The sequence below is a fragment of the Culex pipiens genome, chromosome 1 (assembly GCF_016801865.2).
Source record: "Culex pipiens pallens isolate TS chromosome 1, TS_CPP_V2, whole genome shotgun sequence".
Taxonomy (NCBI): domain Eukaryota; kingdom Metazoa; phylum Arthropoda; class Insecta; order Diptera; family Culicidae; genus Culex; species Culex pipiens.
The window spans coordinates 28,420,885-28,446,153 of NC_068937.1; the positions used below are offsets into that span (position 1 = coordinate 28,420,885).

Consider the following 25,269-nt stretch of genomic DNA (forward strand, 5'->3'; position numbering starts at 1 on the left):
GACGTTCGGACTGTAAGGGTTAAATGTAGGCAACAGAAAATTCCAATAAAGTCATTTCGAACTTCTTGAAACCAGGTATTGATTTTTGAAGCGACGATGCCCACGAAGTAGGTAGCAAAGCAAGTGAAATAAACGGGCGCATATGTAGATTGCAGCAAATTTTGATAAAACGTAAATGTTCAAAATGGCATATCTCCGAAAACGCAAAAAATCGCAGGCTGGAAATTTCAGCAATGTTAGATTATGATCCAATCTTTCAAGTGATCTTAGTTTCATGTTTAGCATCGGTTAGCAAAAAAAGTACTCGATTAACACTTAAACTACCATCCTCAATATTATCCCGCGAACTACCAAGCTAGCGAAAAAAGGCGAAGTCCAACTTCAAACAGCTGTATCTCGGCTCCCTGTGGACGGATTTTCAAAATTCAAGAAGCAAAAGATGCGGACAGATCTCTAGTTTATTTTGCTTTTTGAAAAGTCAAAAACAGAGGCACTTACCCTAAGTTATTCCCAAAACCAACCAGGTAACTTTTTTTTAACCCTCTATTTTCTAGTTGTTTTGCATTTTGGATCGAATGTTGAATGACAATTTGTTTAAAATTTTATCATAATGCAAGTTACAGTACAATTATAATACCCAATACCATATTGGACCGATCTGGACACATTGGGACCGGTTCCAGGTTCTCCGGTGAAACCCGGAATATCCCCAATTCCAGAGTATTTTCAAGAATTTTATTAGAGTGGCAATATGGGTATCAAAATTCAGCATTTTCAAAATCAAGCTCACTGATGACGCTGAAAACCATTTTGGACATATCTGGCCACTTTGGGACCGATTCCAGGTTCTCCGGTGAAACCCGGAATATCCCCAATTCCAGAGTATTTTCAAGAATTTTATTAGAGTGGCAATATGGGTATCAAAATTCAGCATTTTCAAAATCAAGCTCACTGATGACACTGAAAACCATTTTGGACATATCTGGCCACTTTAGGACCGGTTCCAGGTTCTCCGGTGAAACCCGGAATATCCCCAATTCCAGAGTATTTTCAAGAATTTTATTAGAGTGGCAATATGGGTATCAAAATTCAGCATTTCCAAAATCAAGCTCACTGATGACGCTGAAAACCATTTTGGACATATCTGGCCACTTTAGGACCGGTTCCAGGTTCTCCGGTGAAACCCGGAATATCCCCAATTCCAGAGTATTTTCAAGAATTTTATTAGAGTGGCAATATGGGTATCAAAATTCAGCATTTCCAAAATCAAGCTCACTGATGACGCTGAAAACCATTTTGGATATATCTGGCCACTTAGGGACCGGTTCCAGGTTCTCCGGTGGAACCCGGAATATCCCCAATTCCAGAGTATTTTCAAGAATTTTATTAGAGTGGCAATATGGGTATCAAAATTCAGCATTTTCAAAATCAAGCTCACTGATGACACTGAAAACCATTTTGGACATATCTGGCCACTTTAGGACCGGTTCCAGGTTCTCCGGTGAAACCCGGAATATCCCCAATTCCAGAGTATTTTCAAGAATTTTATTAGAGTGGCAATATGGGTATCAAAATTCAGCATTTCCAAAATCAAGCTCACTGATGACGCTGAAAACCATTTTGGACATATCTGGCCACTTTAGGACCGGTTCCAGGTTCTCCGGTGAAACCCGGAATATCCCCAATTCCAGAGTATTTTCAAGAATTTTATTAGAGTGGCAATATGTGTATCAAAATTCAGCATTTTCAAAATCAAGCTCATTGATGACGCTGAAAACCATTTTGGACATATCTGGCCACTTAGGGACCGGTTCCAGGTTCTCCGGTGGAACCCGGAATATCCCCAATTCCAGAGTATTTTCAAGAATTTTATTAGAGTGGCAATATGGGTATCAAAATTCAGCATTTTCAAAATCAAGCTCACTGATGACGTTGAAAACCATTTTGGACATATCTGGCCACTTTGGGACCGATTCCAGGTTCTCCGGTGAAACCCGGAATATCCCCAATTCCAGAGTATTTTCAAGAATTTTATTAGAGTGGCAATATGGGTATCAAAATTCAGCATTTTCACTAATCAAGCTCATTGATGACGCTGAAAACCATTTTGGACATATCTGGCCTTTTTGGGACCGGTTCCAGGTTCTCCGGTGAAACCCGGAATATCCCCAATTCCAGAGTATTTTCAAGAAATTTATTGGGGGAGCATTATGGGTATCCAAATTCAGCATTTATTGATGACGCTAAAGACCATTTTGGACATATTTGGCCACTTTGGGACCGGTTCCAGGTTCTCCAGAAGAACCAGGAATATCCCCAATGCCAGAGTATTTTCAAGAATTTTATTGGATTGGCAATATTGGTATCAACATTCAGCATTTCCAAATCAAGCTCATTGATTAAAATAAAAACTAAAAACTATTTTGGACATATCTGGCCACTTTGGGACCGGTTCCAGGTTCTCCAGTGGAACCCGGAACAACCCCAATTACGGAGCTTTTCCTAGATGGCAATATGGGTATCAAAATTCAGCATTTTCAAAATAAAGTTTTTTGTTGACACTCAAATTATTTTTTTGGAATGATTTTGAAAATGCTAAATTTTGTTATGCGTATTGCCACTCCAATAAAATTCTTGAAATTGCTCTGTAATTGGGGATATTCGGGGTTCCAACGGAAAACCTGGAACCGGTCCCAAAATGGCCAGATATGTCCAAAATGGGTATTAGCGTCATCAATGAGTTTTATTTTGAAAATGCTGAATTTTGATACCCATATTGCCACTCTAATAAATTTCTTGAAAATACTCCGTAGTTGGGATATTCCGGGTTCCACCGGAGAACCTGGAACCGGTCCCAAAGTGGCCAGATATGTTCAACATAGTTTTTTTGCGTCATCAATGAGCTTGATTTAGAAAATGCTGAATTTTGATACCCATATTGCCACTCTAATAAAATTCTTGAAAATACTCTGGAATTGGAGATATTCCGGGTTCCACCGAAGAACCTGGAACCGGTCCCAAAGTGGCCAGATATGTCCAAAATAGTTTTTTGCGTCATCAATGAGCTTGATTTTGAAAATGCTGAATTTTGATACCTATATTGCCACTCTAATAAAATTCTTGAAAATACTGTAGAATTGGGGATATTCCGGATTCCACCGGAGAACCTGGAATCGGTCCCAAAATGGCCAGAAGTATCCAAAAATGGTTTTAGCGTCATCAATGAGTTTTATTTTGAAAATGCTGAATTTTGATACCCATATTGCCACTCTAATAAAATTCTTGAAATTGCTCTGTAATTGGAGATATTCCGGGTTCCACCGGAGAATCTGGAACCGGTCCCAAAGTGGCCAGATATGTCCAAAATGGTTTTCAGCGTCATCAGTGAGCTTGATTTTGAAAATGCTGAATTTTGATACCCATATTGCCACTCTAATAAAATTCTTGAAATTGCTCTGTAATTGGGGATATTCCGGGTTCCACCGGAAAACCTGGAACCGGTCCCAAAATGGCCAGATATGTCCAAAATGGTTTTCAGCGTCATCAATGAGTTTTATTTTGAAAATGCTGAATTTTGATACCCATATTGCCACTCTAATAAATTTCTTGAAAATACTCCGTAGTTGGGATATTCCGGGTTCCACCAGAGAACCTGGAACCGGTCCCAAAGTGGCCAGATATGTCCAAAATGGTTTTCAGCGTCATCAGTGAGCTTGATTTTGAAAATGCTGAATTTTGATACCCATATTGCCACTCTAATAAAATTCTTGAAATTGCTCTGTAATTGGAGATATTCCGGGTTCCACCGGAGAATCTGGAACCGGTCCCAAAGTGGCCAGATATGTCCAAAATGGTTTTCAGCGTCATCAGTGAGCTTGATTTTGAAAATGCTGAATTTTGATACCCATATTGCCACTCTAATAAAATTCTTGAAAATACTGTAGAATTGGGGATATTCCGGATTCCACCGGAGAACCTGGAACCGGTCCCAAAGTGGCCAGATATGTCCAAAATGGTTTTCAGCGTCATCAGTGAGCTTGATTTTGAAAATGCTGAATTTTGATACCCATATTGCCACTCTAATAAAATTCTTGAAAATACTCTGGAATTGGGGATATTCCGGGTTTCACCGGAGAACCTGGAACCGGTCCCAAAGTGGCCAGATATGTCCAAAATGGTTTTTTGCGTCATCAATGAGCTTGATTTTGAAAATGCTGAATTTTGATACCCATATTGCCACTCTAATAAAATTCTTGAAAATACTCTGGAATTGGGGATATTCCGGGTTTCACCGGAGAACCTGGAACCGGTCCTAAAGTGGCCAGATAAGTCCAAAATGGTTTTCAGCGTCATCAGTGAGCTTGATTTTGAAAATGCTGAATTTTGATACCCATATTGCCACTCTAATAAAATTCTTGAAAATACTCTGGAATTGGGGATATTCCGGGTTTCACCGGAGAACCTGGAATCGGTCCCAAAGTGGCCAGATATGTCCAAAATGGTTTTCAGCGTCATCAGTGAGCTTGATTTTGAAAATGCTGAATTTTGATACCCATATTGCCACTCTAATAAAATTCTTGAAAATACTCTGGAATTGGGGATATTCCGGGTTTCACCGGAGAACCTGGAACCGGTCCCAAAGTGGCCAGATATGTCCAAAATGGTTTTTTGCGTCATCAATGAGCTTGATTTTGAAAATGCTGAATTTTGATACCCATATTGCCACTCTAATAAAATTCTTGAAAATACTCTGGAATTGGGGATATTCCGGGTTTCACCGGAGAACCTGGAACCGGTCCTAAAGTGGCCAGATAAGTCCAAAATGGTTTTCAGCGTCATCAGTGAGCTTGATTTTGAAAATGCTGAATTTTGATACCCATATTGCCACTCTAATAAAATTCTTGAAAATACTCTGGAATTGGGGATATTCCGGGTTTCACCGGAGAACCTGGAATCGGTCCCAAAGTGGCCAGATAAGTCCAAAATGGTTTTCAGCGTCATCAGTGAGCTTGATTTTGAAAATGCTGAATTTTGATACCCATATTGCCACTCTAATAAAATTCTTGAAAATACTCTGGAATTGGGGATATTCCGGGTTTCACCGGAGAACCTGGAACCGGTCCTAAAGTGGCCAGATATGTCCAAAATGGTTTTCAGCGTCATCAGTGAGCTTGATTTTGGAAATGCTGAATTTTGATACCCATATTGCCACTCTAATAAAATTCTTGAAAATACTCTGGAATTGGGGATATTCCGGGTTCCACCGGAGAACCTGGAACCGGTCCCAAAGTGGCCAGATATGTCCAAAATGGTTTTCAGCGTCATCAGTGAGCTTGATTTTGAAAATGCTGAATATTGATACCCATATTGCTACTCTAATAAAATTCTTGAAAATACTCTGGAATTGGGGATATTCCGGGTTTCACCGGAGAACCTGGAATCGGTCCCAAAGTGGCCATATATGTCCAAAATGGTTTTCAGCGTCATCAGTGAGCTTGATTTTGAAAATGCTGAATTTTGATACCCATATTGCCACTCTAATAAAATTCTTGAAAATACTCTGGAATTGGGGATATTCCGGGTTTCACCGGAGAACCTGGAACCGGTCCCAATGTGTCCAGATCGGTCCAATATGGTATTGGGTATTATAATTGTACTGTAACTTGCATTATGATAAAATTTTAAACAAATTGTCATTCAACATTCGATCCAAAATGCAAAACAACTAGAAAATAGAGGGAAAAAAAAAGTTACCTGGTTGGTTTTGGGAATAACTTAGGGTAAGTGCCTCTGTTTTTGACTTTTCAAAAAGCAAAATAAACTAGAGATCTGTCCGCATCTTTTGCTTCTTGAATTTTGAAAATCCGTCCACAGGTAGCCGAGATACAGCTGTTTGAAGTTGGACTTCGCCTTTTTTCGCTTGCATGGTAGTTTAGGTGTTAAAAAACACAAGTAAATAAGTTTTGTCAAAAAAATGCTTCAGTTATTCGATGAAAACTTCAGTTTTTGGTTTGGAAACAACATTTTATCTATTAAGAGTTTCAAAGCTTATATCATTACCTTTCCAACGATGTATAATTGTCCTAATAAAATATTTAAAATGGCTGAGCTATGTTAAAATTAAACAATCAGCCTTTTTTACGAAAAACGCTAGTTTTTTACTCCATTTTTTGACTTTCAGCTTGCGTATCTCCGTAATGAACAAACTTAGAGCTTTGAAAATTTGGATTTTTCTTAGTTAGAATGTTTACTTTCGAGAAAAAAATACCAAAAAATATTTGGTGAAGGTAACTTTTTTGAAACTTGGCCACCCAATGTACCATAGTGCAACGGAGGCTTTTGAAAGAAAACTTGTAGAAATAGTGGAAAAATTAGCTATTCCAACCAAAACACCTACCAAGAATAGTGGCAAAGTTAGCTAAACTAGCTAAAAAGATGTGTGAAAATACCTGGCTTCGCAGCCATCAATGGAAAATTTTGAGAATGATTCCAAAAAAAGTGGTTGAAACAGCCTAAAAACTCGCTGGGCTAACTGTAAAACTTCCTAGCATACCATAAAATCTAGCTAAAATAGCTAACAGACCTTCTCAAAACATACAGCTTTTGAGACTGACAGCATTTTTCCAGCTTGTAAATTAGTAAAATTTACTAAAAATTTAGCTAGATTTATCATTTTTAGGACCTGGATCCAGCTGTCAAATCCAGGACTTTTTTTAGGATTTCCAGCTAAAAAAATGGTGGTTGAAAAAACAACCAATTTTTTTAGGGTTTTTAACCGAAATTTAGTAAGATTCACGATAAACCTTCTTTCCGTGTAACAAAAGTCCGGAAGATTGTAAAAAGGGTGGTTTTTGTAAGAAACCCTGTCATGTTATACATGAAAGGTATTTAAAAGAAGATCTGATAACCCTATCAAAAGCTATTAGCACTTAAATGTTACTTATCCACGTTTTAGAGGCCGGATCTCAGATATTTCGATTAAAATGATGTCCGGGTCCATCATGCGACCCGTCGTCAGTTAGATAATTGAAAGACCTTTCAAATGAGCCTAGAACATCGAAGATCTGATAACCCTATCAAAAGTTATGTGCACTTAAGTATTATTTATACACTTTTAGAGGCCGGATCTCAGATATTTTGATGAAAACGTTGTCCGGATCTATCATGCGAACTATCGTTGGATAGGTTATCAAAAGACCTTACCGATGAGCCAAAAAGATTGAAGATCTGAAAACCCTATCGAAAGAAATGAGTAATGAAGCTTAATTTGTTAAACATGTTAAGGGGGAATGATGCAATTCTGAATGAAGATATTCACTATATAAATGGGAGGAAGGCACCAACCACCTAAAGGTGGATTAAGCAATGTTTTTTTCTAATATTTGACTAATATAACAAAAAAGCTTTCGCTTATTTGAATCTATTTTATCTTTTTCCATGTTATTTAATTTCATATCAGAGCAAATTTCAACAATCTTTCTAACCAAAATTATTAAAATAACTTGAATTTTCTGTGAAATTTTGCCCAGTAAAAATATTTTTTAGGATTTTTATCTCTCTTCTCAAAAGCTACATTAAAAATCAATAGGCAAAGATAATTTAATTCTGTAACGAAATCATGAAAACGTGAAAAAATCATGAAACACTGAATTTTTTAACATCCACGGCAACGGTGTCGTCTGAATTTAACAGGACTCAGAAAAACTCTGAAATGTTCTAAAAATGTGATTTTAAAGATAAAAATACTATTCATTTAATCTTGAATAACCCAGCTTGAATCTTTTAATTTCTTTTAAACTTATACCTTTTTAATAAAATAGAAGTCAAGAAAAACGAAATCATTCTTTTGATAACTCGATGAATCCGAGATTATGTTTTTACTTTGACTGATTTTTGATAACATCATTAAAGTATTCGCAGCATTCACTTCTCAGTAAATGTTGTAACAATTTTATGTTAATGTATGTTTTGCTAACAATTCTTCAAATAGTTAGTATCAAACTTTTCAATTGAAAACTATTAAAATTTACCTAAAAAGTATCTATGGATAAAATATCTATTATTTTGTTATATCAAAGAATTGACTTGAATTCACGGAAATCTCAAAATTTCACGTATTTCACGCTGTCCGCGGAATCGTGAAAATTCACTAACCCTACTTGCTACATTTCAAAAAATATATTTTTAGTGAAAGCATTGAAAATTTAACCATATCATGTTGAACTAATCGATTTTAAAAATGATTTCTCGTCTATTATCGTTACGCGGTGGCGTTACGCTTTTTATTTCGTCGATTCTGAACAAAACCTGCAAATTGCTATTAAAAGATTGCAAAAATGTTGCGTCGTTCCAGAGAAATTCCACAAATTAGAAACACGTTACGCATCGCGTAAAAATAGGTTTCACTGTACAAGCTGTGATAAGTTGCGCTCTGATTTTGATTTTTGTCTGCTTTCACAATAAGACAAACTTGAAAGGACTATTCATGACGTATCCAGTGATAGATTAATGATGGATCCGGATATAATTTCATACAGATAAGCGATCTAGCTTCAAAAAAAAATATAAAAATATCTCATAATTACTTTAAACAGGGAACTTCAAACTGTTGGTTTCGTTGGGAAGATTTTTCATTTATATATCCAAACAAGTATAATATGATGGTACTTGAGTCTAGGCGAAAAGACATTTTTATACATAATTTTTAAACTATTTATCCAAACTTGAAACAGTTCAATAGAGACATGTGGGACTGAGTGGCATTATTGTTCACCAAGTTGGCCGCACACCTTCACAGACATATTTGTTCAGTTTTTTTTTATTCTGAATCGATTGGTATACATGAAGGTGGGACTACGAGCTTTCTGTGAAAAGTTAATTAGCCTTACCTCAGTGAGGAAGACAGAACGATTATAACGACTCAAATCATAACTAAAACAATCAGTAAATCTAAAAGTGTGCCTGATTCAACTTGCACAATTCAAAAACGGACTTCATTATTTTTGAAGCTTTTTCAAATTCCACCTAAGTCCAAGCCTAAGTCAGTTTGCAATTTCGAAAGCATCCGGATGCTTTTTAACCATACCTTCAGTGCAAAGCCAGCACCAACGTCATGCAACTACTTCTGCTGCTTACAGCCACATCTTCCTTTTGAATTTTTCCTCCTTTATTTTTATTTGTGAGAGCGCGTTCATGGAAAGAACATCAGTCTTTCAATGCACGGTAATCTATATCTATTTCATTTTCCCCAACTTTACTAGTTTCATTCGAAATCATCATTAAGTTGTTTATATTATCTTGAAAATCTGAGTTCAGCGTCCATCGTCAGCGATACTGTACTCCATAAACCATAAACAGGAAGTCACCAAGCACCGATGCGATATTTCCAGTTCAGGCATTTCTTCTGCTTTACAGATGTAAGTTTTCAAAAGGAAAAGCAGAAAACCCTTCCGGAAACCTCTTGAAATGTGATATGATCATTGGACCTGAAACTTGTTGTTTAGATTTTTATTTTTGCAAATAGTTCTCGAAAGGGAATGCAGAAAATTTGTCTAGCAGTTGCTTCATGTTGACACTCTTACCTGTACCAAGGTGATCTTCCTTATAGGGGACTATTTCGGATTTAACTGAGGGTAGTCATATTCAAAGATAGTAGGGAATTTCACACAGAAAAATCATTTGCGTAAAATTCAGCATCTTCACTGTTCACCTCGAAAGACGTTTATTGTTTACCTACATTATTACCACCGAATTTTGGCTGACTTGGTTTTTTACGTTCTTCACCCTAAAATCCCACTTCTTTCGCCTCGATCTGGTTCCACTTCCGTTGTAAAGCGTCGCCGTCGTCCAACGGGAAACGCAGGAAGGAGAGGAAAACAACCCTGAACGCTGAGCAGTGTTGTTACGTTTACGTGTATTTGAGGCGTTGTTGTTTGTTATGTTTTGATGTTGTTAACCCAAGGCACGATACCATCGTAATAGTTTGCTTCTTTTTTTTTCTTGTTTTGTTTTCAGTTTGTTGGTTGGTTTGTTTATATTATATTACGTTTATGATTGTGATAAATTGGTGATAACATGGTTATTACACATGGTTAGGTCACTAATTGATAATTCTTTCCTATAGAGTTCAATTCTGCTAGACCCTTGTGTTCACATCGTCCTTCTAACTAATAGTTACAAGTCGTAAAATAAATTACTACCATTCTACGAATTCTCTCTCTTTCTTTCAGTGTTATTCTTTAATACTTGGCTGTTTCTGAATTGTTTCTTCATGTTTAAACTAACGTAGCAAAAATTTAAAATCATTACTTTTTTTGGAAAAAATATAACAAAGTGTCAAAGGGAAAAATGATTAATCGTCAAAGAAATCCCACTTTCTTCCGCCTACAGCAACAATCAGGCCATCATGCCGGTTTTCCGGCGCTTTTTCGTCTTGCGCGCCGACAGCGACTCCTGGCCGCTGTCCGTGTTGGAGTCGCTGTCGCTCTCGTCGCTGCTCGAGCTGGAAGACGACGAGCTGGAGTTGCTCGAGCTGTCCGAGGCGACGCCCGTGCTCTGGCCGACGTCGATCTTGGCCGCATCGCGGGCCAGCTCCGGTTCCAGTTCCTGGGGTTGGGGGGAAAGATATGTTAGTTTTGGAAATTTACTGGAAATGAAGAGTTATTTTTGATTGTTGAGTTTTAGTATGGCCCCTAAACTACTCTAAAATGATTTAGAATTTTTAAATCCAAGATGGCGGTCAAAATGGCAGTGATTAAATATTGAAAAAATACATTTTTCTAATTTTATAGGCAATCAACCATTCAAATTTGACTAAAATAGAGTCGTAAAACTCAAAGTTGATGTTAAAAGTACGAAAAAAACGAGGTTTTTTTTTTGTTCGTGAGTCCCATACAAACCTTCGGATAATCGAACTTCGGATTATCGAAACTTCGAATAATCGAGGCTTCGGATAATCAAGTCTGAACTGTATATACATATTTTTTATTTTGTTTACCCTTTGAGTTTTTGAAATTTTAAATGTTTAGAATTTTTAAAATTTTGAGTTCCTCAATTTTTAAAATTTTTGAGTTTTTAAATCTAGATTTTTTAATGTATTTTTTAATTTTTTTGCATTTTTTAATTCTTGATTTTTGAACTTTTAGATTTCGATTTTTTGTTATTTATTGTTTTTTTTATTTCACTTTTTTTTGTAATATTTTTTAACTTTAAAACGTTTAATTTTTTTGATTTTTTTAATTTCTAAACCTATTTTTTAATAAGTTAAAATTTAAATTGAAGTATTTTTATGATTTAGACATTTGCATTTTTGAATATTCAAAACGTAAATTTTAAATGTTGAGTCCCGAATTTTAGGATTTATTTTTATTTTTTAAATACATTTCAGACTCTATTAGGCTGGTACAAATTTTATTTTAAGTTTTTGTCCCCTTGAAAGATTGCCCGAAAAATCAAGGGGTAAAATTTTTTTTCAACAAACTTCAAATTTTCATCGGAAATAGAAGTGCAATCAGCTGAAATCAATTTAAATTGCATTCCCCTGCGTTTAGAATCTTTTTTAGCCTATTTGGGTTGATTTAAAAATCTTTTATATTTTTAAAAATTTTCGATGTTTATTATCGGATTTTTTTTTTGCTAAAATTTTTGTTTTCGTCAAATTTTACATTTTTGAAAACTAATGATTGCAAAACAACTGAACTAGCGCAAAATGCATTTTAAAACACTTTTTCCATGCAAATGTTGAAACTATGCCTTGTTATTTAAATATTTATATTTTGTTTTGCCCCAACATCGAACAAAAACTTTGAAAAATATTTGCATCGTCACTTCTAAATTTTTCAATGCTAAAATATTAAAAATGTATGATTTTTTATATATATTCAGGTATCTTTGATTTTTTTTTTTTTTTATTTCTGATTGTTTTTATATTTTTTATTAAATTTCAGATTTTTTCGAATTATTGAATTTTATTTTAGTTTATAAATATTAAAATCTTGTAATTTTCAAATATTGTTTTTTTTTTAATCGTTCAATTTCCTAATTTAAAATTATTCCTCAAATCAATTTAAAATTTTGAATTTTTTGAATGTTGAGTTCTGAACTTTAAAAATTTTAGAGTTTTTGAATCTTGATTTTATATGTATTTATTTTTATTTTTGCATTTTGTAATTCTTAATCTTTGAACTTTTAGATTTCGATTTTTGTTATCTGTTGTTTATACATTTTTTTTTATTTCTAATTTTTTCAACTTTCAAATTTTCAAATTAATTTTTTTTAGAATTTTTCAATTTTTAAACTATTTTTTTTAAATAAGTTAAAATTTAAATTTAAGCTTTTTTTTATTTTAGACATTAGAATTTTGGAATTTCTAAATTTTAAATTTGGAGTCTCGAAATTTAGTTTTTTTTATTTTTGAATAAATTTCAATCTCCATTGTTCGAATTTAAGAAAATTTTGCACTTTTAAACTTTTCAATGCTAAAATATTAAAAAATTATAATTTTTTTTTAATAGTAATGTATTTTGGATTTTTTTAATGTCTTTATACTTTTTTTTATATTTTTCATTAAATTTCAGATTTTCTAGAATTATTAAATTCTATTTTAATTTCTAAATATTTTAATCTTGTTATTTTTCAAATATTGTTTCCTTTTTTTCGTACAATTTCTTAATTTAAAATTATTTAAATTTTTGAACTTCTAAAATTATTTTTAAATTCAGGATTAAAAAGAACTAAAATTTTTAAGTTTCATTTTTGGATTTAATAATTTTTGATTTTTTTTAAATTTTTTTTTTTTTTGAGCTTTTGAATTGAATTTTTTAATTCCGATTTTTTTTATTCATAAATATGTGCATTACTAAATTATGCAAGCTTGAATTTTGAAATTTAAAATTTTTGGTTTATTTTAAATTTTCATAATTTTTGATTTTTTTTTTTTGTATTTTTGAATATTTTTAAAAGTTTTAAATTTACAATATCAATATTTCAATATCATGGAATTTTCACGTTTTTAAATTTTGATTTTTAAAATTTTTAAATCTTGAATTTTAGAATTTCTAATATTTTTTTTTATTAATTTTGTGGTTAAAAAACAGAATTTCCAAATTTTTGATTGACACTTGACATTGGCGATAATCTTATCGGTAAACAACGTTGGTTTGTTTAAAGAACATAATATTTTTCCCATTTTGAAACAAAAACATTTTTCAAACATTTTCAAAATCCTCATAATTTTTTTAAAAAACTTTGTTTTTTTTAAATTTCAATCGTTTTGTTGAAAAAAAAACGTTGCTTAATCCACCTTCAGGTGGTTGATGCCTTCCTCACCCTGTTCGTCGATCATCGACTGTCATTTTTCATATATTGAACTGAACCACCCTGTACAATCGAATTTTAGTAAACAAAAACAAATAGGAAAAACCTGTTGGAAAATAGATTGAGGTTATGTCAATTCAGACCATTTTTTTAAACTGCTTGTAATTTTAGATAGGTAAGTCAGATCTGAAAAATTCTTAATCCACAAGAAAGGTCATTTCAGAACCTTTCTGAAAATATATAATATGGCAGGTTTTCATGCAAAAACCACCCTTTTTTGCAAATTGTGAAATTTATATGCAGCAGTTTTTCAATCATAACTTTTGATGTGCTTTACTAGATTTCATGGATTTCAATAGGGACTAATGGGACCTCAAGACGAAACGAATGAGGCCAATACGGTCAAAATCGGTTCAGCCAGTGACGAGATATTCCAGTGACATTGATTTGGTACACATGTCTACATACAGCCAAACACACAGACATTTGCTCAGCTGGTGATTTTGAGTCGATATGTACAAATGAAGGTAGGTCTAGGAGGTCTAACTAAAAAGTTCATTTTTTGAGTGATTTTATAGCCTTTCCTCAGTAAGGTGAGGAAGGCAAAAATAGCGATGCCACCCTGCTACGCCCCATCTCATTCTCACCTGTAGCACCTTGAACCACTTCTTGGAAAGTTTCGGCCTGCCGCGCACCGTTTTGTGCCACACCACGGGGAAGTTGGTCTTGCTGCAAAAGTTCTGCGTCACGGCGACGGTGTCGTCCAGGTTGAGCACCACGTGCCACCACCCTCCCGGCACGAACACCGTCTCGCCCGGCTTCTGCAGAATCTCCAGCGGTTTGCAGTCCGCGGGCCAGTCCAGCTGCTTCGTCTTGGGGTAAATCAGGTTGAACCAGGTGATCGCTTCGTCCCGCTGCTTCCCGCCGATGGCGCCGGTTACCTTGAGCAGCTCTTTTGGGGTGTGGGTGGGGAACAGACACCAGCGCTTGTGGCCCTTGACGAGGGCATTCCACGCACTCGTGCCGAGCGGATCGATGTGGATTCCGGTGCCGGATCGGCCCGGCCCCATCACGAACCAACGGTACGGCGGTCGACGCTCCTCGCCGGCGTGTTTGAACAGATCGTCCCGGAAGTACACCGGAATGTCGTAATCCTCGAGCAGCTTTTTCCGCCGGTGATGCTCGCCGAAGCTGCTGTCGAAGATGTACAGCGGACTGTCGTCGGTCGTACTCCGCATGTACTCGATGTAGTACTTCATCTTCATCTTGACGCTGTACCCGTCGTTATCCTCGCCACACTTGAACTTTTGATTGCGGTACTTTTTGGCCAACCGCCCCGTCGTCCACTTCTCCAGCGCCTTCCACCCGTTCTGCACGCCCTCGATGACCACGGGCTTGTAAATGCTCTCGTACCGCTCGATAAACTGCTCCGGACTGACCTCGTCCACGTGAATGCGCTCCACGTTGTCCTCAAACTCCCGGAATTTGTCAAACTTTCTGTAGTACTCCAGCTGCATCCACGCGACCTTGTCGGCCAACTCTGCCGGGGGAAGGGGAAAGGAGGAACTTAAATTTAAAAAAAAACACCTCTCAAAAGCGTAATCAAGCATTCTCACCTGGCCGCGCCTTGCGCTTCACCTCCCGGACGCGCTTCCGGGTGCGGTGAGACAACTTCACTTCGCCCGCTTCCGACGACATTCCGCTGGACAAACGAGTCTTCTTCTTGGCGTGAACACTCACGAGACTTCCGGGCACGGGCGGTTGCGGGCTGCAGGTAGCGAATCTTTCAACCCTTTTTTCACGTCGCCGAAACGGACGGTCGTCTAAGAAGCACCGGAAGCGTAAAGTTTCCTAGAAAAGAAGTGTTTTTTTGCGAAAAACAGCGGAATTTTGCGCACCAGCGGAACGAAACGGAGCGATGTGAGCAATCGACTTTGGATAATGGCGGACGGTTTGACAGTTGTGTTGCTTCGAGAAGCATTTTCTGACAGTTTTGGGGGATGGCGCAAGGTGATTCGTGCAGAGGGAAGGTGGCGTAGAAAATAACAAATTTTGTTTTTGAGTCGACGAGGGGTGATTAAAAAAAGCAGATCAAACAATTATTTAAAAAAAAAAACTCATAAAAATAAACAATTTTTTTGTTGAACAGGTGTAAATAGCGGATTTGTTAGTTCGAATTTCGTTACTTCAAAAGTCTCCTAATTCGAACGTATTGACCACCTCCAAGCACGTGTTTACAAATGCATTTCCATTAAATTCTTAAATTCTTAAATTCTTAAATTCTTAAATTCTTAAATTCTTAAATTCTTAAGTTCTTAAATTCTTAAATTCTTAAATTCTTAAATTCTTAAATTCTTAAATTCTTAAATTCTTGAATTCTTAAATTCTTAGATTCTTAAATTCTTAAATTCTTAAATTCTTAAATTCTTAAATTCTTAAATTCTTAAATTCTTAAATTCTTAAATTCTTAAATTCTTAAATTCTTAAATTCTTAAATTCTTAAATTCTTAAATTCTTAAATTCTTAAATTCTTAAATTCTTAAATTCTTAAATTCTTAAATTCTTAAATTCTTAAATTCTTAAATTCTTAAATTCTTAAATTCTTAAATTCTTAAATTCTTAAATTCTTAAATTCTTAAATTCTTAAATTCTTAAATTCTTAAATTCTTAAATTCTTAAATTCTTAAATTCTTAAATTCTTAAATTCTTAAATTCTTAAATTCTTAAATTCTTAAATTCTTAAATTCTTAAATTCTTAAATTCTTAAATTCTTAAATTCTTAAATTCTTAAATTCTTAAATTCTTAAATTCTTAAATTCTTAAATTCTTAAATTCTTAAATTCTTAAATTCTTAAATTCTTAAATTCTTAAATTCTTAAATTCTTAAATTCTTAAATTCTTAAATTCTTAAATTCTTAAATTCTTAAATTCTTAAATTCTTAAATTCTTAAATTCTTAAATTCTTAAATTCTTAAATTCTTAAATTCTTAAATTCTTAAATTCTTAAATTCTTAAATTCTTAAATTCTTAAATTCTTAAATTCTTAAATTCTTAAATTCTTAAATTCTTAAATTCTTAAATTCTTAAATTCTTAAATTCTTAAATTCTTAAATTCTTAAATTCTTAAATTCTTAAATTCTTAAATTCTTAAATTCTTAAATTCTTAAATTCTTAAATTCTTAAATTCTTAAATTCTTAAATTCTTAAATTCTTAAATTCTTAAATTCTTAAATTCTTAAATTCTTAAATTCTTAAATTCTTAAATTCTTAAATTCTTAAATTCTTAAATTCTTAAATTCTTAAATTCTTAAATTCTTAAATTCTTAAATTCTTAAATTCTTAAATTCTTAAATTCTTAAATTCTTAAATTCTTAAATTCTTAAATTCTTAAATTCTTAAATTCTTAAATTCTTAAATTCTTAAATTCTTAAATTCTTAAATTCTTAAATTCTTAAATTCTTAAATTCTTAAATTCTTAAATTCTTAAATTCTTAAATTCTTAAATTCTTAAATTCTTAAATTCTTAAATTCTTAAATTCTTAAATTCTTAAATTCTTAAATTCTTAAATTCTTAAATTCTTAAATTCTTAAATTCTTAAATTCTTAAATTCTTAAATTCTTAAATTCTTAAATTCTTAAATTCTTAAATTCTTAAATTCTTAAATTCTTAAATTCTTAAATTCTTAAATTCTTAAATTCTTAAATTCTTAAATTCTTAAATTCTTAAATTCTTAAATTCTTAAATTCTTAAATTCTTAAATTCTTAAATTCTTAAATTCTTAAATTCTTAAATTCTTAAATTCTTAAATTCTTAAATTCTTAAATTCTTAAATTCTTAAATTCTTAAATTCTTAAATTCTTAAATTCTTAAATTCTTAAATTCTTAAATTCTTAAATTCTTAAATTCTTAAATTCTTAAATTCTTAAATTCTTAAATTCTTAAATTCTTAAATTCTTAAATTCTTAAATTCTTAAATTCTTAAATTCTTAAATTCTTAAATTCTTAAATTCTTAAATTCTTAAATTCTTAAATTCTTAAATTCTTAAATTCTTAAATTCTTAAATTCTTAAATTCTTAAATTCTTAAATTCTTAAATTCTTAAATTCTTAAATTCTTAAATTCTTAAATTCTTAAATTCTTAAATTCTTAAATTCTTAAATTCTTAAATTCTTAAATTCTTAAATTCTTAAATTCTTAAATTCTTAAATTCTTAAATTCTTAAATTCTTAAATTCTTAAATTCTTAAATTCTTAAATTCTTAAATTCTTAAATTCTTAAATTCTTAAATTCTTAAATTCTTAAATTCTTAAATTCTTAAATTCTTAAATTCTTAAATTCTTAAATTCTTAAATTCTTAAATTCTTAAATTCTTAAATTCTTAAATTCTTAAATTCTTAAATTCTTAAATTCTTAAATTCTTAAATTCTTAAATTCTTAAATTCTTAAATTCTTAAATTCTTAAATTCTTAAATTCTTAAATTCTTAAATTCTTAAATTCTTAAATTCTTAAATTCTTAAATTCTTAAATTCTTAAATTCTTAAATTCTTAAATTCTTAAATTCTTAAATTCTTAAATTCTTAAATTCTTAAATTCTTAAATTCTTAAATTCTTAAATTCTTAAATTCTTAAATTCTTAAATTCTTAAATTCTTAAATTCTTAAATTCTTAAATTCTTAAATTCTTAAATTCTTAAATTCTTAAATTCTTAAATTCTTAAATTCTTAAATTCTTAAATTCTTAAATTCTTAAATTCTTAAATTCTTAAATTCTTAAATTCTTAAATTCTTAAATTCTTAAATTCTTAAATTCTTAAATTCTTAAATTCTTAAATTCTTAAATTCTTAAATTCTTAAATTCTTAAATTCTTAAATTCTTAAATTCTTAAATTCTTAAATTCTTAAATTCTTAAATTCTTAAATTCTTAAATTCTTAAATTCTTAAATTCTTAAATTCTTAAATTCTTAAATTCTTAAATTCTTAAATTCTTAAATTCTTAAATTCTTAAATTCTTAAATTCTTAAATTCTTAAATTCTTAAATTCTTAAATTCTTAAATTCTTAAATTCTTAAATTCTTAAATTCTTAAATTCTTAATCATTCGAGCTGTCACCGTCGACGTGTAAACATCGCACAAACATCGTCGTCAAATTCTAGCTCTCGCACTAAGGTGCTCCCCGTGTGTTCACCAGCACCCTGGGGAAACGAAAGCAGCCCAAGCCGCCGCCGCTGCCCGGCGAAGGCGATTCCGGCCGGGACAGTGCATCGCAGATCCTGCAGCGGGTGGACTACAAGAAGGCCCGCAAACAGCAGAAGGAAAAGGTGATGACGATGCTGAACGAACATCGGCCACTGACCCAACCCGGCTGATATTTTGATATTTTAACAACCCTGCCCTGAACCTTCTGCTTGGGAGACAGAAGCCGTAACCATTTAGCCACGGAGCCGGTTATTGTATGGAGCTGTCAAAGTTTGCTAAAATTTCAGCAAGTGTTACTGAAATTTTCAGTAGTGTAGATTTCAGTAAATTTAACTGAATTATCAGTAATAAGAAATTGGTGTGTACGAACAGCAGAACAAAGGAGAGGACACGATTTCTTGTGGCTTTTTTTCACCCTCTCTGGCGAGCTCTCTGCCTTGCTTTCCGGTTCCTTCCGAAGTGCGTATAACTCACTTCTGAAGGAGCTATTAGACTATGGCAAACAAACAAACTCGCACATTTTTGTGTTTGACACAAGGTTTAACAGTTTGCCAAACTCGCAAATTTATTTACGGCAAACTCGAAAACAAAGCAAAATGTATGCAGGATGATGTTTTTGCAAACAAATGCAGGACCCAAGTAACCATCCAGCACTAAGAGAAATCATAAATGTGCTGTTTGTCAGCATTCTACAGCTAATCAGTCATAAAACAGCTAAGATGATAACAAATCAGCTCTAAAACAACTGCTGTAGTATTAGCTGATATCCAGCAGTTTTAATGCTGCTCCTAGCAACACTGCTGCATTTTTCCCCATTTTACTGGCAACACTGTTGAGGAGTGAAGGAGAGAGAACGAAATAAACGAAAATAAAAATATCTCTTGCTCGCTCATTCCTTCAACCAGTACGACCAAAACAAACCAGCGGAGGAAACGGCTGTCAGTCGATGGCTGAGATTCATCGTAGGTTGTTTATGCTTCTGATGTTTTTATTCTTTGAGAAGAATTTTAATGACTGCAGTTGAACAATTTCTTCGTTCAAAACCTGTATTTTGTTGGTGTTTGCGATTTGTGGAAAACTAAATGATCTCTTCTAAAGGCAAGATTTTTGCAGGTTGGATTTTCTCGGCCACTATGGTGTCAGATGGCTTTGAAGTGTTTTTTTTCTCTTACGATTCCCGGTGGTAATGGAGGAATCTGCCGTCTTCGTAAATTTCCAATTTGAGTCCCGCAAACTAGCCCGCAAAGTACTAGCAATTGTAGGTGTCAAACGAGCTATGCTAAACCATCTCCAAATTGGCCGTGCGGGATCAGGCTCGAAAAATTCCACTCATCAGCGGCAACATCTAGCTCATGGCATCGAATCGATCTAATCAGTGGTTCAGGTTCATCGGTAATGCAGTTGTGTACAAAACGAAAATAGATCGGAAGAGGGGGAGATGAAAGAGAGGGAGAGAGCAACATTTTTGCTTCTCCCAATTTTTTGACGTTTTGTGCAGGGTTGGATCAACAACAGTAAAGGCCAGCTGGAAATCAGAAATATAAAGTCCAAAAACGGTTGCATACACACAAAAAAATATTACTGTAATGGCAAAAGTAACTTACTGTTAAAATAAAAAGTGGTCAAAATTTGCTCCATTAAGTTTTTTTCTTGTTTTGAATATGAAAACTTTTACTGCTACAGCTTTTGAAAATCTCATTGCTAACTGATTTAAAAGTTTTTACTTTTAATTCGACTACATAATTTCTTTCATTTCGTCGTTCTCGTGTAACCGTGTACGCCTAAGTACAAAATGTAAACAAACAGTTTGGTAGTGCCGGTGGTGAGTGAGTTGTCCACGAAGCGAAACAAATCCGGACGCGGCCACAGCCAGGAGTCGGACGCGGACACCTTTGTGAGCCAAAACAGCAGCAGTGGAAGGTGGGTGGAGCCGGTACGGGACGAGGTCGGGGGGAAAGTTGGTTTTCGAAAAAGGACAAGGCCAGCTTCCTGCAGGACCTGCAGCTGTTTCACGACCGGAGTTGGTAAGAAGGAAGCTTGGGTGTTTGGTGGCGTTTGTGATTAATTTTGTTTGTTTTTGTAGGACGCAGTTTATGCGGTTGCCGAAGATCGGAGGTCGGGATGTGGATTTGCACCGGTTGTATTCGGTGGTGGTGGCCAGGTGGACGAAGTTGAAGCAGATTTACATCCGCTTTTCGAACAAGTACGATAAAGTAAATTTTAACGGTGAGGAGAAGGATCCGACGGAAGAGGGAAACGACGAGAAGCGCCATAATCGGAGGTGGTCAGCGCGGATGTTGCACTCGGTGCCGGCGGTTTACGACCATCAGCAGCATTATGTGCCGGAAGTGATGACGGGACAGTGTGGGATGTCCTGAGGGTCCGCAGTCCATTTCTCGTTGCGGGACATGTTTGACGATTATTACCTAAACATCCAGAAGAACAGTTTGCACCAGTTCTGGATGGACCGTCTGTACGAAAGCCGCAAGTCCTGGAGTTGACGTACTCGGATTACTTCCAGAGGTTGGAGCGAGATCCGACGAACCTGATCAAGAACATCTACCTGGAATACCGAAGAAGTCACCGGTGAGTATTGAGAATGTGCTCAGTGTCTCACCAATTTCATTTACTTTCAAACTCTTTCAGCAACTACCGCCCACAAACGCAGCTTCGGCGGGATGAACTTTGACGGCGAGTTGGAACATCTGTGTCATTCTCGAAGGAGGACGAAGTGATCGGGAACTATCCGTTCAGGCGCTTTACTTCCCAGCCGGAAAACGTCGACTTCCCTTCCCGAATCAACAACCAATGGCCAACTCCTCCAAGCCTGGGATGGGATAAACAAAGAGAAAAACCTAGTGTCAAACTAAACCACTTTCAACATGGCCGCTTCTGTCAACCTAAACCAGTCCTTTCTCATGTGGAGAAAATGAGATGTATTGTAATCTGAGTTAAAAAATAAAAATAAAACATTTTTAAATCAGTTTCACAAATAATTATAAATTGCATTAATAGATTGATTCGAATATTTTCAATTGAAAGGCATTTATTTCTATCGTACAGCGAATGTTGACTTATCAGCATTTTCATTTAAAAAAACAATACATTTCATGAACTGAAGATTCTTTTGCCCATTTAAAACTATTGTTATTTTTTTGCACGTTACATAGAAATGTCATCTAGATTGAACAATATTAAACCTGTGCTTCCAGTGAAATTAAAATGTGGCGTGATGAAACAACATCATAGAACTGGATTAAAAAAGCAAACCAAAATAATAGCCTCAGTTTAGCCTATTTGACTTTTTTCGTACTTTTTCATTTCAACACGTTGCCACAAATTGAAAAACGCATTTAAATCATATTGCATTTTTCAAATCCAAATGAAAATTAAAAATCTTTAATATAAAAAAACACATTAAAAATTGAAAAAGTGAACATTTTTTGACTCGTCGTGATCGTATCGTATCATTTACCAACAATTTATAGTGATTTGTATCCGGCAGCTCCTTATGAATGGATCCACCGTAAAACGATAGAACATAAACTCAGGATTCTCCACCCACGTCCTACCGCAAATTTTAACAGCCAAATTCGCAATTCGCAATTTTTTTCAGTGTAAGAACGGGCCTTGACCGATCTTATGCACCAGGTTCCCGACGAACACGCACTGCCCTTACACCTACATCTCACCCTTGCTCTGAGTCAGTACGAGCAGCACGCTAGAACACGCTTTGAGTGTTCGTGCCAGGCATGCACACCTTCTTTTCCGGTTACGCATTTTAACTCGGCCGGGGGTGGTACATTACGTAGGGTTTGATGTAAGTATAAGCGCCTAACCATTTATAGTGTGCCTACCAATTTTCATTTAAGCAAAAACTGTTTTATTTTTAGTTTGAATTCAAAAACTAATTGTTATTTACTGTGTATTGTTTTCTCCTGAAATCTCCCCTATTGTTGAGTCGCGTTTATCTGTTGCTATTTCTTTTGTCGCGGTGTTTTGTTACAATATTTTGGTCCTAAGCATTTTAGAAAAGTTTTTCAAAAGTACAATAGTAATATTTGTGTCAATCCTTTAATCATTCCATAAATTGAGTAAGGGCTCGAACCTCACTTGCTTAAGAAAAAGGTGAAGTTTCAAAACAATGGACAGTGAAGGAATAGTAAAAGAAAGATAGTAATTTATGAAGTAGGTAAAGAAATTAACAATAGTTAATAAATAGAGGTAACAAACAAGCTTAGATTGTTTTGAGGGCAATTTACAGGGAAGATGAGAAATTATTCAAATCGATAAATAAAGAAAAGGCACATGATAAACAAAATTGACATCGCTGCCAAATTAAGGGAAAGCAGACAGTTTATTACAGCAGCATCAATTAGTAAAATAGAGTGGAAAAGCGTTGAGAAATAATTGAATCAAATAAGTAAAATCGAAATCAAATGGAGGACAGTAAACAGAAGTCGTTTTAGAAAATCAGTGAAACAAAATAAACAGAAGATAGCTGTTAGCTGAAATGGAAAGAAGAGAAACCCCGTTGTGCGATGTTTCAGGTACATCCACAGCAGTTGACTCAACATACTGCGAATTGAAACAATACCGTCTACAATCACAAATTACTTCCCTTTCCCACATTGTTGCGCCCCTTTCTTTTAGCCGTCTCGACTCTGACCCGCGGTGGTCAAAGGTTTACGATCCGTTTCCACAGGCCACCAGCTAGGTCATCATGAAAACCAAGCCAACGTGGAGGTAAGAAAATAGGACACTCGCAAGGAACCAGAGCTATACTGTTCTGATCAAGATAATTCGGATGATCTAACAGAACTACGGATGTAGTTAGTTACGCTCCTTCCAGGATGTTCCTTACGTGGACGTCAACCGAAGAGCACGCAACAAGGTCAGTTCCATTGCATGCTCTTAGGTATCAATCCTTGGCCTGCAAATTTTAACAGCCAAATTCAAAAAAATCTGCGAGGAAAAACTAAACAACATTTCAACCAAAGAAAAAGTCATCCGCATGCTTGAGCACTGAGTTGAAAAACATCATCAAGAAAATTTGAATTGTCAAGCTATCTGAATCACAGATTGCTTGATATTTGTATTCGAACACGAATTTTCTTGCAAAAAAAACAGAAGAAGAATACAAACGTAAACACTCATAAAGAAGACTCTATCCAGCCGTCCCGTCCCAGCTCCAAGCCTGTCCTGATGATGGCCGGCAACGAGACCACCCTGTTCTCTACAACGCTGTCGCGCTCCAAGATGAAGGCCGCGATGTTGCTGCCCAACGAAACGTCCATCCGTAACCTGCTCAGCATGGGGCTTTCGGACGTGACCGGTGGCGTACCGTAAGAATCGGTTCAGCTTGGACGTGGAAGTTAGCCTACCATAAGCAGATGCGTTGAATACAAAAAAACGGAAGCAACTGTTTTAATATTAAAATATTGAAATAAAATCCATCACATTTTTCGAAAATCATCACTGTAATGTTAAATGTTATTTATTCATGCCATAAAAAGTTTCTTCTTAAATTAATAGCAAAAAACTTTTACCGATACAACGATTTTGTTCCAGAAATGCATGGTAGTATCAACAACTTTCTAACTTTTAAATTAAAAAGTTTGAACTTTCTACGAATATTCACCAACGCGAACTTTTAATCCAACGAACGATCTTTTTAAATTTACACTGAAAATACGCCACCCTTTTTTTCCAAGTGCCCAAACACTTGAATGATTCAATTAAGCCGCATCTTAGATCTGATTTGTTTGTGTTTCAATTTCAATCCAATCTATTATTAAATTCAAGTGTTTTGGCGATTGACTTTTTGGTATTTTTTGGCACCTTATTTTCATTCGGGTGGCTCAAATTTTGCAAGTGTTTTGCTCATGAATTTGCCCCACTGTGTTGAACTATTCGAAGTGATGAGGAAAACACTTGAAATTGATCTTGTTTTGATTTGAAATGCAGGTTCGCGACCAAGGCTGTATAAAGCCATGGTTCGCGACAGCTTCATGAGACTTTGCTTTGTTTCCTCATTTGTAAGTTTTGGCAGTCCGGTGTGTTCGTTTTTCGCAGACCGCGTGAGTTCGCTGCCGCCATGTTCCAGTCCAGTAAATTGCCTGCCCGGTTTGTGACCGCGAAGGTGAGCATCGCCAAAGGCTGCGTCCTCGGGCTCGGGCTCCGTATGGCCAGCGGAAGGGCTTGGTCTCTCGGAAACCCGGATAGAAGCCAACTTTTGTGATAAAGTTCCTTTCCGGACCCATTTGGTGAGTGGGGAGAGAATTTTTTTTGGGGTTTTGTTTTGATTTTTGGATTTATTTTTTATGATTCACAGGAAAGATGTGAAAGAGCTGCAGATGCCGTACCAAGAAGCAGTGCCAGTGAGAAGCATGATTCGGATGCAGGGGCCAAGCTATGCGTCATTCGGATGGTCAAGGCACAGTTTGAGTCGATGGAACCACCGCGGTTTCGCCAAAGAGAATTCCGCATCAACAAGAAGATTCTCCAGGGGCCTCCATCTTCGCCGGCACCGGTGCTTCACTCGCCGACGCTGAGGAACCTCCCAGGAAGCAGTGGTGGCGAACAAACCGAACCTGACCAGGAGGACGATCGTGAAAGGCAGGGACAACCGGATGAAGAAAAAAATTAAAAAATTCTACACACCAAGTTGTTCTTAAAGTTGTTAGAAAATAAATGCAGCCAAAAAAAAAATCCATTTCTTTTACATGCAAACATGCATTGATTATAGAAAGAAAAG

General features: G+C 34.9%; 1 protein-coding gene across 1 annotated transcript; it reads right to left on the bottom strand.

The window, feature by feature from the left end:
- Positions 1 to 9,677: 9,677 nt before the first annotated feature.
- On the bottom strand, positions 9,678 to 15,269 carry LOC120413732 (bifunctional arginine demethylase and lysyl-hydroxylase PSR). Its single transcript, XM_039574658.2, has 3 exons — positions 14,931 to 15,269; positions 13,962 to 14,854; positions 9,678 to 10,605 (listed from the first exon to the last, which is right to left on the bottom strand). The coding sequence occupies exons 1-3, from the start codon at positions 15,010 to 15,012 to the stop codon at positions 10,396 to 10,398; spliced, it is 1,185 nt and encodes a 394-aa protein (XP_039430592.1). The 5' UTR covers positions 15,013 to 15,269; the 3' UTR covers positions 9,678 to 10,395.
- Between the last annotated feature and the right edge of the window lie 10,000 nt (positions 15,270 to 25,269).

Bases quoted from the DNA above. Each gene is read 5' to 3' on its own strand.
- LOC120413732 (XM_039574658.2), bottom strand. From the start codon at position 15,012: ATGTCGTCGGAAGCGGGCGAAGTGAAGTTGTCTCACCGCACCCGGAAG. The intron at 14,855-14,930 runs GTGAGAATGCTT...TTCCCCCGGCAG, and splicing joins GAAGCGCAAGGCGCGGCCAG to AGTTGGCCGACAAGGTCGCG. The intron at 10,606-13,961 runs GTGAGAATGAGA...CCCCAACCCCAG, and splicing joins AGTGGTTCAAGGTGCTACAG to GAACTGGAACCGGAGCTGGC.